Here is a 20,628-nt window from a genome sequence, read left to right as displayed (position 1 = left end):
AAACACATTCCACACACATTAGGATTGAGTGAATGAGTGCATAGATGAATGGATAAAGGCTTTAAGAAATATTCAAGAAATAAAATATTCAGATCTTCCTTTAATCATGAAGAGCTATAGTTCTTTGAACATAAAATACAAAATGATATAGATATCTGAATCACATATGTATGATCTTGCAACATATGTAACACTTAATAAAGGCTTTGTTGTTTAACTGTTAATAAAATAATGTATCTTTCAACCATTAAATTTTGTATATTTTCAGAAATCATCTATAGCTGGGTATTTAACGAGTTCCCTTCCTTTGTGGCCGAAGACAGCCGGCGGTTCATTTCCCAGGAGACAGGCAACCTTTATATTTCTAAAGTCCAAACATCAGATGTTGGCAGCTATATTTGTCTGGTGAAAAACACAGTGACGAATGCTCGAGTACTTAGTCCTCCAACACCACTGACTCTGCGTAATGATGGTAAGTTGCCTGACCTGGATTTAATGGTTAGCTACTTCAAATGTGAAAAATTGAGTATCATCTGCAAAAATAGTGAATCACTATGCTGTATATCTGAAATTAACACAGTACTGTAAGAACTGTACTTCTGTATAAAAACACTTTAAAAATATATTAGTGGCCTTCTAAACACTTAAACCTAGCACAAATAAAATAAAAAGACATTTGCAATATTTAGAAACCCTACACTTCTAGTCTAAGATTTGCATATCTTAGAATAAATTTTCTTACATAGGAAAGGGATGATCTATAGATAACTGTTAACCATAGCACTACCCTAGTGCCAGAAAGGGAAAGGGATTCTGGAAAGATGAACTGTAATAAAAACTCCACAGTTCTTTTCTTTGCTCTTCAGGGCCTCTATATAGCATATGTGTATAAATTGCAAGCATTTTACAAGGTTCATTTTTCATCACTTTTTCACTTTAGCCACCTTCAAATTGAATGTTCAGCTTTTAATACTTCATGGTATAGTCATAATTGTTATTATTACTTTTCCAATAATAGAAGAAGTTGGAACTTTTTAAGTGCAATTCAGGCAGAAATGATGATTCTATATTTATAGGTATTGCCATATATCCAAAATATCTTCAAATTTAAATACTTCATTTGTCGTTACAGACATTTACAGCTAAGCATTGCATTAAAGAAGTAAAGTGCTATATTACACTTGATATATGATATGTGGCTTGCTCTGTCATGCAATAAAAAATCTATGAAGGTATTATTAAGAAGTGAGCTCGAGAATCCTGATGGATTGTGAAGCTTAAAAGATAATCTATTTCAATGGTAGTCTTTTATATGCTTAGTTTAGAGTATGTGCTGCAGTGAAGTATGACCAGTATAACCAGAGTTTATATATAATGCATGTATTTATTAGCAATAATCCTATGATTCTATCAGGTAGAATGTATAAATGCAGTATCTCTTTCAGAGATGAGGAAGCCAATTTTAAAGAGGTGCAGTGAACTACAAAAGGTCACACTTCTAGGTAACGGCATGGAGGAGAGATGAGAAATAAGAAGGAAAATTGGGAGACCAATTTAGAGGCTACCGAAGCTAAGTGAGGAGGGACACAATGAAAGCAGCAGTAACACTGAAGGGTAGAAAACACGCCTGGGATCCCAACAAGGTAGAAATGTCAGAATGTGAAGATTAATTAAACACAGCGCTCTAGAGTAGGAGGAAGCTTTCACCTGGTTCATCGGATGGGTCATGATTCTTTTCATGAAAAGAGATAAGACAGATAAAGGAATAATGAGATGTTTATTGGACGTCTATGTGGAAATATGTGGTACTTATACTGATACATAATCCTAATAGGCACAAGAAAGAACTGGGCTGGATAAAGAGATTGAAGAGTCATCACTGTGTATTCCATCACTACAGTTAAAGCTATGACTGTGTGTATAGAAGGCCAAACTCAAAATTATATAAGAATGTCTATAGGGGGAAAAAAAATGAAGGAAAATAGACATGCATTTAAAAAACTTATCTAGTTGATAGCTTACAAATGAAGTGATTCTCTATAAGCCATTTTCATAAAATTTTGAGTGTTTTCTCATTAATTTCCTCAAGAATTTGAAATATCTTTGTTTGAAAATTGTAACATTTTGTTGACTAGACAATAACTAATTCCATTTACACTAATTTATGCAAACTCCTAAGAGATGATGCTATGAAAGTGCTGCACTCAATATGTCAGGAAATTTGGAAAACTCAGCAGTGGCCACAGGACTGAAAAAGGTCAGTTTTCATTCCAATCCCAAAGAAAGGCAATACCAAGGAATACTCAAACTACCGCACAATTGCACTCATCTCATATGCTAGTAAAGTAATGCTCAAAATTCTCCAAGCCAGGCTTTAGCAATACGTGAACCGTGAACTTCCAGATGTTCAAGCTGGATACAGAAAAGGCAGAAGAACCAGAGATTAAATTGCCAACATCCGCTGGATCATCGAAAAAGCAAGAGAGTTCCAAAAAAAAAAATCTATTTCTGCTTTATTGACTATGCCAAAGCCTTTAACTGTGTGGATCACCATAAACTGTGGAAAACTCTGAAAATGATGGGAATACCAGACCACCTTACCTGCCTCTTGAGAAACCTGTATGCGGGTCTGGAAGCAACAGTTAGAACTGGACCTGGAACAACAGACTGGTTCCAAATAGGAATAGGAGTACGTCAAGGCTGTATACTGTCACCCAGGTTATTTAACTTATATGCAGAGTACATCATGAGAAACACTGGGCTGGAGGAAGCACAAGCTGGAATCAAGATGGCTGGGAGAAATATCAATAACCTCGGATATGCAGATGACACCACCCTTATGGCAGAAGGTGAAGAGGAACTAAAAAGCCTCTTGATGAAAGTGAAAGAGGAGAGTGAAAAAGTTGGCTTAAAGCTCAATATTCAGAAAACTAAGATCATGGCATCCGGTTCCATCACTTCATGGCAAATAGATGGGGAAAGAGTGGAAACAGTGGCTGACTTTATTTCTCTGGGCTCCAAAATCACTGCAGATGGTGACTGCAGCCATGAAATTCAAAGACACTTACTCCTTGGAAAGTCATTACCAAAGTAGACAGCATATTAAAAAGCAGAGACCTTACTTTGCCAACAAAGGTCTGTCTGGTCAAGGCTATGGTTTTTCCAGTGGTCATGTATGGATGTGAGAGTTGGACTGTGAAGAAAGCTGAGCACCGAAGAATTGATGCTTTTGAACTGTGGTGTTGGAGAAGACTTTTGAGAGTCCCTTGGACTGCAAGGAGATCCAACCAGTCCATCCTAAAGGAGATCAGTCCTGGGTGTTCATTGGAAGGACTGATTTGAAGCTGAAACTCCAATATTTTGGCCACCTGATGTGAAGAGCTGACCCATTGGAAAAGACCCTAATGCTGGGAAAGATTGAGGGCAGGAGGAGAAGGGGATGACAGAGGATGAGATGGTTGGATGGCATCAGCGACTCATGGACATGGGTTTGGGTGGACTCCGGGAGTTGGTGATGGACAGGGAGGCCTGACGTGCTGCGATTCTTGGGGTCACAAAGAGTCGGACACGACTGAGCGACTGAACTGAACTGAATTGAGGTCGTTTAGGCTATCCTGCCTGCTTTTCACACAAGGTTGTAAACATTACATTGACTTTCACGAGGGAGAGAAGCACATGTGAAGTCAGAATCCAAAACTGATTCCACCTTCACTAGTGAATAAAAGCTCGGTGCTCATGATGAGCACTCTTCCATTTCTTTAATTTTGTGGCCCAGATATAGTACTTAAATTTACCTTCTACTTTCCATTGTCAAGCATTTCTAGAATGATTAGTGTAATTTGTTTGCTGATATTTAAACTCATTTGCCCTTCTGATTCTGTTGCTCTTGTTTGTCAAAACCCCAATCCTAATGGACTCACTATACACTTAATTTGTGACTGCTTTGGATCCTGAAAGCTACTAGAAAGTTACACTCATCAAGCATGCATGATCACCAGCTTCAACATTGTCCCTCAATCCTAGTAAGTTGATGTGGATGGTCAATTTGTAACTTTTCAGAAAGTTCTTGGAATCTTGTGTTCTCTCCTCAAACTGGACAGCCTCCTTCTCTACCCACTGCTTTACAAAACTATTTAAGTGTCAAGTTTATTTTCCTATGAACGGAAATTCAAATCTAGCTACATCTCCGTTTATATTGTTCTTCCCTTATTCTAATTCAGTAGAGATACTCCACTTTCCCTCCTCCTGCTAAAACCAGTTCCTCCTCTTAGACTGTTGATTTTCATTCCCACTGGCCTTTTCAGAGCATACCACTTTGGCCTTTTCAGTCATTGTTTCTTATATAACTAAAATTATGTCCCTAAGTTAAAAAATATTTTTAGTCATATTGGTTGAATTTACTGAAGCAGTTGAAGTTGTTGACTTATTTTTATTTTACAAACATCTATATTTAAAAAAAAAATTGTGAGGTACTATATGAAAGGCTCAATAAAATTTTAAAATAAAACTGTTATTTTAAAGTTAACATCTAAGTTAAAAGAAACAGGTGGAAAACACCTGCTAAATTTCAACTACATCATTCAATAACAGTCTTTTTAAGATTTGTGTTAGAAAAGTTAGAAAATTCACATTTGTTCTTTCTATAATTTATCTAAGGTTGTTCTCTTGGTGATTGTCTACTAATTTTTATTTTTTAACATAGAGAGATACCCTTATCAGAGGAATGTAGAGGCTTATAAGTGCTGATAAGGCGGGGGCGGGGAGGGGGGGGAAGCCAAACCTCTCTTCCATTCAATCTCATTCCCTAAAGCCAGTTGCTTAACTTCTCGTAGTTTTCTTCCCAAGGTTTTCATATAAACTGTGCTTCTTGTTTAATCAAGTTTAGAGAATAACTGTTTACTCCCTCAAATGATATACATGTTTCTTCTATCCACCCACATATTATATTTATATAGTGTTTTTCTGTTGTTTCCTTTTTAATTTGACAATGTGCTTGTCTCTGCTACCCTCTTAACTCTTGGAAATAATTCTTGACTTTCTCTTACATGAAGTGATAGTTTCACTCCTGCTTTTCCCTTACCTTTTCTACATTACTTTTATATCCTTTCATCTGCCACTTTTACTCTGATAGTCTCTCCTGTAAATGTAACCAAGAGTTTTAAACTTTCCCAGAGACTGACTGTAAAAGCTGAAAATAAATAGATGTTAACAAATGATTAATATACAATTAGCATTCAGTATCATATTGTTACAGATTTTAAAGCTATTTGTGGACATGTGTGCTCTCCTGGACCTGTTTTTCATGACCAAAACTTTAAATTGAATATAACAGAGAAATAATATTGTGATACACTTTGAATGTGATTTCTCTTAAAATTTTGCTATGCAAACACAATTCAGTTTCAATAATAGTGATGAAATATGAACATGAGTCTCCATAATGCAAATGATAAATGAACCATTACTGTGGTTAAGAAAACCCGTGAAGGAGGCGGTGATGTGAGCCACGCTTCCACCTGTGTGCATGCCAGCCCTCGGCTCTTGCCCTCGCTAGCAGCCCCCTGGGCAGTCTCCTCTGGGACCACCACGGAGGGGCATCCCTGGAGGCTGTGCTCCCTGCGGAGTGATGTGGTACTGCCCAGCTGAGGGGGGACTCTGACGTCCTGGTGAGTTTGTGGCGAGGGGCTGGGTTCAAATGAAACACTCTGAACTCCCTGGGGGGAAAAAAAAGTAAAGAAAGAAAACCCATGAAATGAGTATGGAATGAAGTGAGCTTAGGACCAAGCCTTGACTAATCCAAATTGCAATGGAAAGGTAAAGAATGAAAACCCTACAAAGGATGGCGAGAAGAGATGAGAGCGATAAGAGGAAAAACAGTAATGTAGTGTCAAGGGAATCAAGGAAAATGAGCATTTCAGTGAGAAGTGGGCGTACACTCAAGTTGGTGGACTGGGTGCCTGTATTTGACTCCTGTCTCTGTTCGGACACCCCGTAGAAATATTCATATCATCAGTGAGGAGAGGTAGCATTTCATTAACAAATGAGACACATTGACGTATTTCTGGAAGGATAAGGAAGGATGTGAGTTTAAGGATTAGTCAGGCTCAGTTTCTCAGTTGTGTCCGACTCTTTGCCACCCTATGGACTGTAGCCCACCAGGCTCCTCGGTCCATGGGATTTCCCCAGCTAGAATACTGGAATGGGTTGCCACTTCCTCCTCGAGGGGATCTTTTGACCCAGGGATCTAACTTGCTTCTCCTGTTTGCAGGCAGATTCTTTACCATTGAGCCAACCTAGAATAAAGTTTAAGGGATCCAAAGAAGGGAATAAAAACCATGTACCCAATGGAAACCGAAAAAACTCTGAAATCAAAGTTAGCTAGGGGTGGGTGTAAGAAATGGTGCCAAACAAAGGAGGACTTAGGTATGTATGTTAAACATCTATATCATCTATCAATATTGGAATCCATTCTCTTCCCTGTCCCTACATCCGATAAGACCAAAAGGCTTGTCTCAATGACATGAGTGAACTTTCCAAGGAAAGCTAAATTTCTTAATGTGAATTATGGCACAGAATGCAAAAACTTCTCATTTTTGCACGTGAATGTCTGCAGCCCAACAGCCAGTTCCAGGCCTTCACATGGAAGCAGAGCTGACTGTTGACCCACCTCTCACAGTCACGCCCTCTCAGAAAGAAACCAAGCTTGCCTTGCCGGATTGGGAAACACACAACAGTGTCCAAGCTTCTTAGATGTAATATTTATATACATTGCTAAATGAATTGTTTCTATTAAAAATTACTGAGCTTACTGAAGGGATATAGAGTTTATATCAATATAATAGGCAAAAAAAAAAAAAAAAAACCCCAAACCAGGAAGTATTTAATATTATTCCTGGTGGCTCAGATGGTAAAGAACCTGCCTGGAGTTCAGGAATCCAAGGTTCAATCCCTGGGTAAAAAGGATACCCTGGAGAAGAGAATAGCTTCCCACTCCATTATTCTTGCTTGGATAATGGCATGGACGGAGGAATCTGGCAGGCTACAGTTCATGGGGTCACAAAGAGTCTGATACAACGGAGCAACTAACAATTTTGCTTTCACAGAAAGGCATTGAATAGTTTGGAATTGTTCTTAATTCAAAAGACTTTTACATTACTATTTGATCTCTCTTCAAAATAGTAATTGAAGAGTGTGTTCATAAAAAGGACATATTCTTGAATGATTTCCCAAGTAGGTGGCTTATATTAAACACTTAGTCTGAAAATAAAAATAGAATATGATCATGGATGATTCCATTTTTGCATCACAGTCAGCTGCAATTCCTGCTGGGTTTTACAAACCACTGCAGAGACAGGCATTATAATGGATATTTCTGCAAACTTGGCAAACACCTCTGCAGGGGTTTGAATATAAAAATTACCTTTAATCTGCTGTGACCATAGAGTTAGCTATAAAAATCATTTCAGAACATTACATTTTTTGCACTTCTCAGAAAAAAGGAAGACCTTTCTAAAAATAACAGAGACTATATACATAGGCAAATTATTTCCCTTTAAGTAAAAATGAAGTTTTATAAACTATTGTAAAATATATTATTTTGGCTCGGAACAAAATTTGTTTATAGGTAGTTTATATGAAATGTATTCCAGAAAGCAGGAGTGTGGGCTGGGGTGGGGTTGAGGAGTGAAATAGTGAAAAGCAGGGTTGCATAATGAAGACGATCACTTTGAACAGGCAGCTGAAGCTTGGTCCCACAGTACCAGAGCATTATGAGATGCATTCAGGATAATCTCCTTGGCAGACATATCAATGGGCTTCCATTCCTAAAGTGACTCCACAGGCTGTTAACTCCCATGTGCATTTATAAGATGCTCTCAAGTTGCAACTGAGTGAAACTGTTTGTGTCTCCACAGACCTGGCTGCAGTGGCAATTGCAGGGAGTAAAAATTCTGTCCAAGGTCATTTAGACATGCAAAAATGATCCAGAGTACAGAGGGGAAACTTTAGAAGATAGCAAGCACATGAACAAAGTGATCAGATTTTCCTCTGCTGGCACTGTGAAAAATTATCCTCACACATTAACAAATCTGTTGCACACCTACTTTGTGCCAGACAATTTGTAAAACAGTGGGGATATAATGGAGGGCAAAACAAATGCAGTAATTGTCCTTAGGTATCTTACAATATAACACAAGGGGCAATAGTACACGAAATACTAGTGTAACCTTGCATCACAGGATCTTCCTGCCCTGCTTCAGTGCTCCATGGAGAACTCTCACAGATCATTGCATTGTAAACAAGACAAATAAATCTAGCTTCAGAAGCGTTTATAAGTAATACAGAATTTTGCTAATGGTTTGGAGGGTAGTGAACAAGGAGCCAATATTCTGCAAAGCATACAAGAATTTATTAATCATCCCCCCTTTAACCACTTCTCTCTTTTGACAGCCTTTTATTCCTACAACTGCTGTATCTCTCCCTTGATACAACACACTTCTGCTTCCCCTACACTATTATCTCTGGTCTCCATTCAAAGTTTTTCTATCTATGCCTTATGTATGACAAGCTCATACTTTCATTTCTACTGTCATTTGAGTTCTCAGTCTAGTTCTGAAGATGTTTTTTTCAGTTTATCTTATTTTTATTCAATCAACATTTACAATTAATGGTACATGTGAGGCATTGTTCTAAAAACGTTATGAGTATTAACATGAAAGAATGGAAAACATAAACAAGCAAGTATGAATTAAAAACAAAAAGTTTAGATTGATCTACTGATATCATATGTGATACTAAATGCATTTCTAGGTACAGAGAGGAACATTCCATTGTGATAATAGGCTCACTAGAGCGAAGCATCTTCCCACAATCCACTTTGTACAACACTGGGCTCCTCACTCCTCTTCTGCTCCAGATAGAATCTTCGCCTATAAGGTCAAATTCCTTCCTAAGGTAGGTCTGAAGGGATTTCTTCAGACCCTTCTCCAGGGCTATAGTGGCTCCAAAGTGGTACAGAGAGGATGAAAAGAAGAAAAGAAAGAAAAATATTAATAAAAATAATCCTTGGGTTCTTTTGCCATCCCTCAAGTTGGATAGTGCTAAAGAGAGAGGAATAATTAAAGAAGTAGCTTGGATAATGATTTAGGATATAGTCAGAATGCATGCAGAAAGAGTGTGGCCTTTATTAGAGAATTCATCAGTTGTCACAATGAGGAGAAGAGTAAAAAGACTGTAGATGCAGATAACCTAATATTTGGTGGTGGTGGGAAGTCTGACGGCAGTTATAAACAAATGAACTACAGGCAAAGTCATCAGCCAAGGACGGATGTGTAGACATCAGATTTCCTTTTAGAGCAAGAATTGTGTCGATGAGAAAATTATGCACAGAATCACATACTTACATAATTTTTGAATCAGCCACATTAATTCACTGCTGGATAAGGCAGGTCCTAAAAGTAGTGGGAAAATATTGAAAAATGGCATACCCTTGAAGATCGTGGTAGATTGCATAATGTCCCCAAGCCATCCATTTCCCAATTCCTGGAATCTTTGAATGTTACCTTATATAGTAAAGGGATTTTTGCAGATTTGGTTAAGGGTCTTAATACAGGGACACAGCAAACTATACAAAGACCAAAGAGAAGCCTGAAGCAATTTACTTTTATCACTTATTGTGTGGAATATTCTTGACTATTCTAGCAGTGTAATGAAGCTGTCTTCTCCCTGCTTGCAAGGGTTGGTTGTGTGCCTCTCTTCATGTCTTGGTACTCTGAGATCAACCATGATAGGAGTAATTACAACATAAAAAATGCAAAGGCTATGTATCAGAGTTCTTATATAAGTGTGTGCTAAGTCGCTTCAGTCATGTCTGACTGTATGACCCAATGAACTGTAGCCTCCCAGGTTACTCCGTCCATGGAATTCTCCAGGCAAGAATACTGGAGTGGATTGCCATACCCTTTTCCAGGGGATCTTCGCAACCCAGGGATTGAACCCATGTCTCCTTTGTCTCCTACATTTGCAGGAGGGCTCTTTACCACTAGCACCACCTGAGAAGCCTACCAGAGTTCTTACCATCCTACAGCCAGAGAGAACTGGTTATTAACACTCTTCTGGTAATTCAGCACTTATGGTCACAGTCATTGAATCAGAAATAACAACCTGTGTTGGACTAAACATCAGTTAAAATGTACCCCTGTTCCATTCCAACCTTCTGTGCTGGTTTTGCTCCAGATAAACTACAGATGGAATGGATCCTGTTCTACTCTCTTTCAAACATCTGAACTGGTTTTGCTACTCAAACAGTGAGATTCAGCAAAGTCATTCTTACTTCCTGATCAGCCCATTTATTCCAAGAAAATATGGTCATCAGAATGGACTTGAATATACTTAGCTTATCTCTTTTTCTCTTCTAGATTATGTTTAGTTCAGTCCCTCAGTCGTGTCCAACTCTTTGCAACCCCATGGACTGCAGCATGTCAGGCCTCCCTGTTCATCACCAAATCCCGAAGCTTGCTCAAACTCACGTGCATCGAGTCGGTGACGCCATCGAACTATCTCATTCTCTGTCATCGCTTTTCCCTCCCACCTTCAATCTTTCCCAGAACCCGGGTCTTTTCAAATTAGTCAGTTCTTCACATCAAGTGGCCAAAGTATTAGAGTTTCAGCTTCAGCATCAGTCCTTCCAATGAATATTCAGGACTGATTTCCTTTAGGATGGACTGGTTGGATCTCCTTGCAGTCCAAGGGACTCTCAAGAGTCTTCTCCAACACCACAGTTCAAAAGCATCAATTCTTCGGTGCTCAGCTTTCTTTATAGTCCAACTCTCACATCCATACATGACTACTGGAAAAACCACAGCTTTGACTAGAGGGACCTTTGTTGGAAAGGAATGTCTCTGATTTTACATATGCTGTCTGGGTTGGTCATAGCTTTTCTTCCAAGGAGCAAGTGACTGCAGTCACCATCTGCAGTCATTTTGGAGCCCCCCAGAATAAAGTCTGTCGATGTTCCCATTGTTTCCCCATCTATTTGCATGAAGTGATAGGATCAGATACCATGATCTTAGTTTTCTGAATTTTGAGTTTTAAGCCAACTTTTTCACTCTCCTCTTTCACTGTCATCAAGAGGCTCTTTAATTCTTCCTCGCTTTCTGCCATAAGGGAGGTGGCATCTGCATATCTGAGATTATTTATATTTCTCCTGGCAATCTTGATTTCATCTTGTGCTTCAACCAGCCCAGAATTTCTCATGGTGTACTCTGTATATATGTTACATAAGCTGAGTGATAACAGTCAGTCTTGAAGTATTCCTTTTACTGATTTGGAACCAGTCTGTTGTTCCATGTCACATTCAAACTGTTGCTTCTTGACTTGTATACAGATTTCTCAGGAGGCAGGTCAGAAAGTCTGGTATTCCCATCTCTTTCAGAATTTTCCACAGTTTATGGTGATTCACACAGCCAAAGGCTTTAGCACAGTCAATAAAACAGAAGTAAATGTTTTTTCTGGAACTCTCTTGCTTTTTCAATGATCCAGCCAATGTTGGCAATTTGATCTCTGGTTTCTCTGCCTTTTCTAAAACTAGCTTAAACATCTGGAAGTTCACAGTTCATGTACTGTTGCAGCCTGGCTTGGAGAATTTTGAGCATTACTTTGCTAATGTGTGAGATGAGTGCAATTGTGCAGTAGTTTGAGCATTCTTCACATTAGCTTTCTTTGGGATGGGAATGAAATGACCTTTTCCAGTCCTGTGGCCACTGCTGAGTTTTCCAAGTTTGCTGGCATATTGAGTGCAGCATGTTAACAGCATCATCTTTTAGGATTTGAAATAGCTCAACTGGAATTCCATCATGTCCACCAGTTCATAGTTATGCTTCCTAAGGCCCATTTCACTTCACATTCCAGGATGTCTGGCTCTAGGTGAGTGATCACACCATCATGATTATCTGGCTCATGAAGATATTTTTTGTATAGTTCTGCTATGTATTCTTGCCACCTCTCCTTAATATCCTTTGCATCTGATAGGTCCGTACCATTTCTGATCTTTATTGAGCCCATCTTTGCATGAAATATTCCCTTGGTACCTCTAATTTTCTTAATGAGATCTCCAGTCTTTCCTATTCTGTTGTTTTCCTCTATTTCTTTGCATTGATCACTAAGGAAGGTTTTCTTTTTTCTCTTTGCTGTTCTTTGGAACTCTGCATTCAAATGGGTATATCTTTCCTTTCCTCCTTTGCCTTTTGCATCTTTTCTTTTCTCAGCTATTTGTAAGGCCTCTTCAGACAACCATCTTGCCATTTTGCATTTCTTTTCTTCAGAATGGTCTTGATCACTGCTTCCTATACAATGTCATAAACCTCCATCCATAGTTCTTCAGGCTCTCTGTCTGTCAAATCTAATCCCCTGAATCTATTTCTCACTTTCACTGTACAATTGTAAGGGATTTGCTTTAGGTCATACCTGAATGGTCTAGTGGTTTTCCCTACTTTCTTCATTTTAAGTCTGAATTTGGCAATAAGGAGTTCATGATCTGAGCCACAGTCAGCTCCCAGTCTTGTTTTTGCTGACTATAGAGCTTCTCCATCTTTGGCTGCAAAGAATATAATCAATCTGATTTTGCTGTTGACCATCTGGTGAAGACCATGTGTAGAGTCTTCTCTTGTGTTTTTGGAAGAGCGTGTGTGCTATGACCATTGTGTTCTCTTGACAAAACTCTGTTAGCTTTTGACCTGCTTCTTTTTGTACTCCAAGTCCAAATTTGCTTATACTCCAGGTATCTCTTGACTTCCTACTTTTGCATTCCAGTCCCCTATAATGAAAATGGCATCCTTTTTGCTTGTTAGTTCTAGAAGTTCTTGTAGGTCTTCATAGAACCATTTAACTTCAACTTTGTCAACATAACTGGTCAGAGCATAGACTTGGATTACTGTAATATTGAATGGTTTGCCTTGGAAATGAACAGAGATCACTGTCATTTTTGAGGTTGCACCCAAGTACTGCATTTCAAACTCTTTTGTTGACTATGATGGCTATTCTATTTCTTCTAAGCAATTCTTGCCCACAGTAGTAGACATAATAATCATCTGAGTTAAATTCACCCATTCTAGCCCATTTTAGTTTGCTGATTCCTAAAATGTCGATGTTCACTCTTGCCATCTCCTGTTTGACCACTTCCAATTTACCTTAATCATGGACCTAACATTTCAGGTTCCTATGCAATAGTGCTCTTTACAGCATCAAACTTCACTTCCATCACCAGTCACATCCACAGCTGGGTTTTGTTTTTGCTTTGGCTCCATCTTTTCATTCTTTCTGGAGTTATTTCTCCACTGATTTCCAGTAGCATATTGGGCACCTACTGACCTGGGGAGTTCATCTTTCCATGTCCTATCTTTTTGCCTTGTCATACCATTCATGGGGTTCTCAAAGCAAAAATACTGAAGTGGTTTGCCATTCCCTTCTCCAGTGGACCACGTTTTGTCAGAACTCTCCACCATGACCCGTCCATCTTGGGTGGTCATACAAAGCATGGCTCATAGTTTCACTGAATTAGACAAGGCTGTGGTCCCTGTGATCATATTGGTTAGTTTTCTGTGATTGTGGTTTTCATTCTGTCTGCCCTCTGATGGAGAAGGAGAGGAGACTTATGGAAGCTTCCTGATGGGAGAGACTGACTGAGGGGAAAACAGGGTCTTGTTCTGATGGGCAGCATGCTCAGTAAATCTTTAATCCAATTTTCTGTCAGTGGGTGTGGCTGTGTTCCCTCCCTGTTGTCTGACCTGAGGCCAAACCATGGTGGAGGTAATGAAGATAATGGCGCCCTCCTTCAGAAGGTCCCATGCACTCACTGCTACACTCAGTGTCCCCGACCCTGCAGCAGGCCTCCACCGACCCACGCCTCCGCCAAGGACTCCTGGACACTCATGGGCATGTCTGGGTCAGTCTCTCGTGGGGTCACTGCTCCTTTCTCCTGGGTCCTGGTGTGCAGAAGGTTTTGTTTGTGCCCTCCCAGAGTCTGTTTCCCAGTCCTGTGTAAGTTCTGGCGGCTCTGTGGTGGGGTTAATGGCGACCTCCTCCAGGAGGGCTTATGCCATACCCAGGTATGCTGCACCCAGAGCCCCTGTCCCTGCAGCAGCCCACTGCTGACCCGTACCTCTGCAGGAGACACGGAAACATTTTTTGCTCTGTCTCTGTGGAGTCTCTGGGTCCTGGTGCACACAAGGTTTGATTGAGCCCTCTTAGCATCTCTGGCTGGTACGGGGTTTGATTCTAAACATGATTTCACCTCTCCTAACATCTTTCTGGGGCTTCTTCTTTGCCATTGGACATAGGGTATCTTTACTTCCCTGATAGCTCTGTTGGTAAAGAATCCTCCTGTAAAGCAGGAGAACCCTGTTCAATTCCTGGGTCAGGAAGATCCGCTGGAGAAGGCATAGGCTACCCACTCCAGTATTCTTGGGCTTCCCTTGTGACTCAGTTGGTAAAAAATCTGCCTGCAATGTGGGAGACCTGGGTTTGATCCCTGGGTTCGAAAGATCCCCTGGAGAAGGGAAAATCTATACCCACTCCAGTATACCAGGCTGTACATACTGGTACTAGATTCTGTACTGGGTATTAAATGTTTTATCCTAAACCCAGGAGACTTTTTCTTCTTCTAATCCTTTTTTCAGAGTTTTCAACTTATGAATAGTTTCAAGAAACTTGGAAACTTGTGACCAGGGCACTCCTACTGGAGGATATTTATTTACGTTAAAGAAGCTGAATAATATTAAGTTTTTATGTCAAGTTCTGCAGGAATATAAGATACTAATTTGACTTTTATTAATCCTTTATTTATTTTTCTGTCCTTTAATAATAAAGGACAGAAATAATACTAAATAATAAATCCTTTATTTATTATGTCTGTCTGGAAAGCTTATTATCTTTATATGCTACAAGTTAACTAAAAATGTCAAGAATCATTGGATGATTTCTGAATAATTTGCTCAGATGTCCTTGCCAGTCAGTCATTGCATACAATTCAATTTATCCTCAAGCAGATTTATGAAAACAATGTGAACTTTTATCTATGGAAACAAAAAATTTTATCAAAGAAAACAATGTGCATTGTTTTATTAAATCCTTTAATACGTCTTAGAAACTTTGAAGAATTGTTTAATAAGTGCTTACAAATAATAAGGTAAATGGCTTAAATATGAATCTAATTTAGACTTTTCCTGGTTGCCTATATGTAAACTTGATACTGTTATTCAGAAATTAAAAGTCCAAAGAATGTAAACTTCTGATAACTGGCATCATAATGGTGAATATAGCATTCTTAACATAAGGAAAGAACTACGAACTCTGAGTTAGTCTTTGAATGGAAAATGTAATCCACTACCTTTAATCTGACTTCCTTTTCTATTGTCAGACTAGTCTACTCACCGTCTCCATGCTCTATTTCCTCATGGTCTCCTCATAAATGTGTCTCATAGTCTGTAATCTGGCACTGATCCTCAACAAACCACTCAAGGTGTTTTCTCAAAATTTGTCAAGTTTCTGTTTGTCAGACACACCAGGTTTTTCTCAGTCTTCATCATTCTTGACCTATCAAAATCAGTTTAAGCCTGAAAATCTTTCTTTCTTTCTTTCTCTCTCTCTCTCTTTCTTTCTTTCTTTCTTCTTCTTCTTTTTTTTTTTTTTTGATTTACCAGGCTGTAGATGTTCTGTGGGCTTCCTTGGTGGCTCACCATAAAGAATCAGCCTACAAAGCAGGAGATGCAGGAGTTGTGGATTTGATCCCTGGGTTGGGAAGATCCTCTGGAGAAGGAAATGGCAACCCAGTCCAGTGTCCTTGCCTGGAGAATCCCATGGACAGAGGAGCCTAGTGGGCCACAGTCCATGGGATCGCGAAGAATCAGACATGACTGAACTAAGCACAGCATACACATATGCTCTTGAACAGGTTCATCTGTACCTTTCACTGTGTCTCTTTAATCTACTCCCTAAATCAATCATTCCTTTTACCTACTGTTCTGGATGTGTCTTTACTCATTTTTCTGGTTTGTTTACACTTGGCATGTTTCCCCTGAAGGACTTAAGAAGGCTTATCCTTCCAAATGTGGGTGTTTCCTCGGGATTCTACTCCTGTGCTCCATCAGTATTTCTAAACATTCATCTATATTGGGCACTTTTATTTCTGTTTTCAGTTTAAAATTTCCCACAAACTAACTTCTTCAACTGATATCTGTTGTTAGAGATCATTTTTCTTCTAAACATCTAATGCAAATATTTCTGGATCAATCAGAGTCCTTCCAATCTTATGTTGTCATTGTTGTTCAGTCACTAAGCCATGTCCTACTCTTTTGCCCCCCCATGGACTACAGCCCACCAGGCTCCTCTGTCCCTAAGATTTCCTGGGAAAGAATACTGGAGTGATTTTTGCCATTTCCTTCTCCAGTGGAACCTTCTGACCTATTGCAGGTGGATTCTTTACCAAGGAAGCCTGCCCAGTCTCTTCACTTCATATATATTCCATAGGTTTGGCAAGCCCTGTGAAATCTATTGCAATTTGAAATTCTGCAATTTCATTCTTCTTTGCACTTCTAATTACAACAATCTTTGCCTTTTGCCTAGATCAGTGGATTTCAAATGCCGTTTTGTGAAGTTCACAGTAGGTGGATAATTTTCTTATTCAAAATTCACTTTCCAGAGTACGTCTATGTTCTAAGCTATAGAAGATAAAAATGGCCTCAGGTACAATACCAGTGAACTAGCTATAACACCACCTATTTTACTATCAGTCAAGGAAGCTAGCAGAAAGCAAGTTTGTAACAGTGGCATCATTAAAGAGATTTAAACTAGAATGTATTTTTATAAATTTTGTTTAAAGTAAATCAGTCACAGAGTCAGATTTAATTTACCTCCTACTTTATTATGGGGCAAGAAACTTAACCTGCTTGTACTTCAATTTATTCATCTGAACAAAGGGATAGTATGGATAATTGTCTCCTGGGGTTATTGCAAGGATCAAATTCATTAATAAATACAAATCAATTAGAACAATGCTTGATACCTAGTGAGCTTTAGTAAAAATTAGCTATTCACACAGTATTTATGACACAAGTGCCATTGCATTTCACTAGTGTGTGGGTAATTGCAGTAAGAAACTGCTTTCCTAGACTCTTTCTATTACTATATTGTTTGGTGTTGTTGCTGTTATGTGCTATGTAAATTCAAACTCCTCAGTTCAGAATTGATGTTTTAATAGAGGTTGGAGTAAGAGGTAGCAGCACTGGAAGAAGTTGTATATTCCATCACTTGTCTTCAATCATATTATCTGATCAAAAAATACTCCAGAATTTTCTGACTCAATTCCTTCTCTTTTGGTTCTCTCTTCTGAGATACCCTTTTACTTCTTAACTCTGCTGCAAATGTTTGAATGATTTGCCTAAAATCACACAGCTTGTTCATTACAATAAAGAGAATAAAATCTACCATATAATAAGTATGGTTTGGATTTTATTGTAAAAGCATTTTCTGTTTGTCCATATTGAAATCCATCTGCCACATTCATAATACCCACCCACAACTTTATGACACTGTCATGCAAATTGTATTTGCCAGCTCGATATTTCATAATCCAGTAGAGCTCAGTGTCATCTAAAAATTTAGAGATTTTATTATTTCCACAGTAGAATACTTCTTATACTAAGATAACTTACAAAATTATCAGCAAATTGCAGCTCCAACTCACCCCCATAGGACTACTCCACTTTGCCAACATATTGCTTCCCATACTTAAGGTATTTCAAAACAAAATGTTTTCCTTCATATTATTTCTATTCACTCTCTGTTTAATTTTAAATAACATTTAACATTAAAATTATCAAAAGGTTTTGGAAATCTATAAAATTACATTTAATAGACAAGCTTTTAATACTGTGATCCTTAAAACACTTGAATGAGAATAATCTAAGGTACTTGTAAAAAACAGAAATATTGGGCTATACTCAAGATCTACTCAGTCAGAATTTCTAGAGTGGTCCTGAAAACCAGAGTTTTTAACTCCAGAAATGTAAGGAAAATGCATGATCAGTCCACAATTCTTTGTCAAAATGCAGGGAGTACATCTGCTCCCCTCTCTCCCCCAAGAACCCCAGTAACCCTCTCCCAAGTGAAGCTGCTAGTAATAATTAAAGGCAAATGGTCTCTCTCCATAAGATGCAAAAACACTTCCTTTCTCAGGTCCAGTGAGTCATAAGGCCCTCCCAGAAACATAGTCAGCTAGTAGACTATGCAGTATCTTTAAGAATCAAGACTGGAGCCACCATCATGAATAATATAGTAAATATCCATACCTGGAAGTTAATGGTCAACAGACTACTTCAGTGGAAAAAATTGTCATTGATGTTCTTCACCCTGAAAGGCAACAGTACCTAAGACAAAAATTTGGGAAAAACTAGCCAAAATGTACAAGATCACACCAGATGTCATTTTTGTTTTTGGATTCAGAACTCATTTTGGTGGGAACAGGACGGCTGGCTTTGAAATGATTTGCAGTTCCTTGAATTACATGAGGAAGATTGAGCCCAAACACAGGCTTGTAAGACATGGCCTGTATGAGAAGAAGCAGATCTCAAGACAATTTCAAAAGGAATGTAAGAACAGATTGAAGAAAGTTAGAGGGACTACAAAGGTCAATGACAATGCTGACAAAAAGGAGTAAAGATTCTACAGTGACTATGTCTGTGGTGATTGTGCAGATTTTTTATGAGAGAATTAAGAAACTAAGACCTTAAAAAAATAAAGACTGCTCTCTTGAGAGGTCTTAAGATAACCCAGATCTTTAAATGTATCACCCGAATTCCACTAGTGGGGTCATTCTATTCCTGCTATTCCTTCAGAGAGAGGATTAGACAAAAGAGGTAGTTTAAGATCTACATGCAAGTTTAGATTGTGAAATTTGGATCAGTATGCTGCTTTTAGTGGAGTGTCCTCATAACTGAGCTGCCATGGGTGCCATAAGTCTATTCACTTTATGTAGACAATCTTCCTAGCAGTTTCTAGGTGGCTCAGTGGTAGAGAATCCACTTTCCAATGCAAGAGATGCAGGATACAGAGGTTCATTCCCTGGGTTGGGAGGATCATGTGGAGGAGGAAATGGCAATCCAATACAGTATTCTTGCATGAAGAATCCTGTGGACAGAGGAGCCTGGTGGATTATAGTCCATGGGGACCCAAAGAATAGGACACAACTGAGTGACTGAGCACACACGCATGCCTAGTATTAACAAGATTCCCATTTTCCTACACTTGCCATTTTTCCTTCTTTTACCTTGCACTGCTGTTCTTAATATGATCTACCTGATTTTTCTCTGAGCATCAAATAAAGTATTTAAAAATAACCTTAAGTCTCCCTATGAATCATTTTAAATGATTTCCTTTCATTTTTTTCCCTCCTGAACTAATTCTCACATTTGTCTCAGTTAATTTGTCTAAAATTGAGTAACTCTATGGTGGATATTTTAAGGTTTCCCTTATCCTTCAAGGTGACTGAATTTACATCCTTATTTGTGTCTTTATTGAATTTTATTATTATTTTCTGATCATTTTTATTCTCTGGTGCTAAAAATCACATCCAAGATATTGAGTGCTCTAAAACTACTTCTTCTGGAAAGTCATTTGTAATATTTAGAAGTGTTTCTTCCATAGTTCACTCCAATGAAATATTTTTAAATTTATAATAAAATAACAACTGATTTTTTAAAAAAAGGAAACAACATACTGAAACTCATATATTCAAACCATGTTCTTCAAAGTAGAAATACTGGGAAGAAATTTACTTACACCAATATAATCTTGCCTTTATTCAGAATATTTTAAAACTGAATGATTCTTCTTGCTATTTTATAGCTCTTGTCTCTTGCTGTCGTGCAAGGGAGATAGCAGCTGCACAAGTAGAAGGCTTGAAAATGATTAACGTCCTTCATATGCATCAGGCACCTTGCTGAAAGCATTTCATACATTCTCTTATTTAGTCCTCACAACAAAACAGCATTTGAATTTATCTTTCTTTCATTGTTAAAAAATCTGCCATACAGAAACAGGCAGCAAGTCCTCTTAACCTTATATGTGTGTGACTCTAAAATGTATCCTGCTAAATGTTATATTTTATTGCTCAGTTATCACCTGGTTAAGGGACTCTCCCAAGGTCACAGTGTTTTTTTCCCTTATGATCTCAATGCCAAACTGGGGTCTTAGGTTACTTTATCAATACTACCTGAAATAAAATTTAGAGTGTGGTTAGAGACGATCATCCATATGAGCAGCTTACCTATCATCGCAGCAGTCTGCTTCCTTCCAGTTTCATCCCTATAGATGATGTGAAGATTTTTTTTCCTCAGTTCATCAAGAAAGAGAGAATCCATCAAGTTTATGAAATTAGATAGCAAGAATGGAGTAACCCATTTAAGTAAAATTGGGGTTATGCTCATCTTTGGGAGTGACAGAATTCATCTATAGAGAATATAAGCTTGCCTTCTATATTGTGTGTTAATTATCTGTCAAAATATCTGTCAAGAGAATACATAGCCTAATTTTCTTAATAATTAGTAGGCTTTTTCTAATATTATAGCACACTTTTTT

The 20,628-nt window shown here is 38.4% G+C and overlaps 1 protein-coding gene and 1 pseudogene across 1 annotated transcript in view; both read left to right on the top strand.

The window, feature by feature from the left end:
• Nucleotides 1–20,628, top strand: part of CNTN5 (contactin 5) — a 1,555,907-nt gene that overhangs the window by 1,153,558 nt on the left and 381,721 nt on the right. The window contains exon 8 of the mRNA XM_043481782.1: nt 269–472. Coding sequence (XP_043337717.1) covers nt 269–472 — 204 coding nt within the window. The remainder of the gene's footprint in view (nt 1–268; nt 473–20,628) is intronic.
• LOC122449778 lies at nt 18,316–18,709 on the top strand (annotated as a pseudogene).

This window comes from Cervus canadensis, chromosome 11 (genome assembly GCF_019320065.1).
Source record: "Cervus canadensis isolate Bull #8, Minnesota chromosome 11, ASM1932006v1, whole genome shotgun sequence".
Classification (NCBI taxonomy): domain Eukaryota; kingdom Metazoa; phylum Chordata; class Mammalia; order Artiodactyla; family Cervidae; genus Cervus; species Cervus canadensis.
The sequence above is the reverse complement of the archived record's forward strand: the minus strand, read 5'-3'. Positions and strand labels throughout refer to the sequence as shown.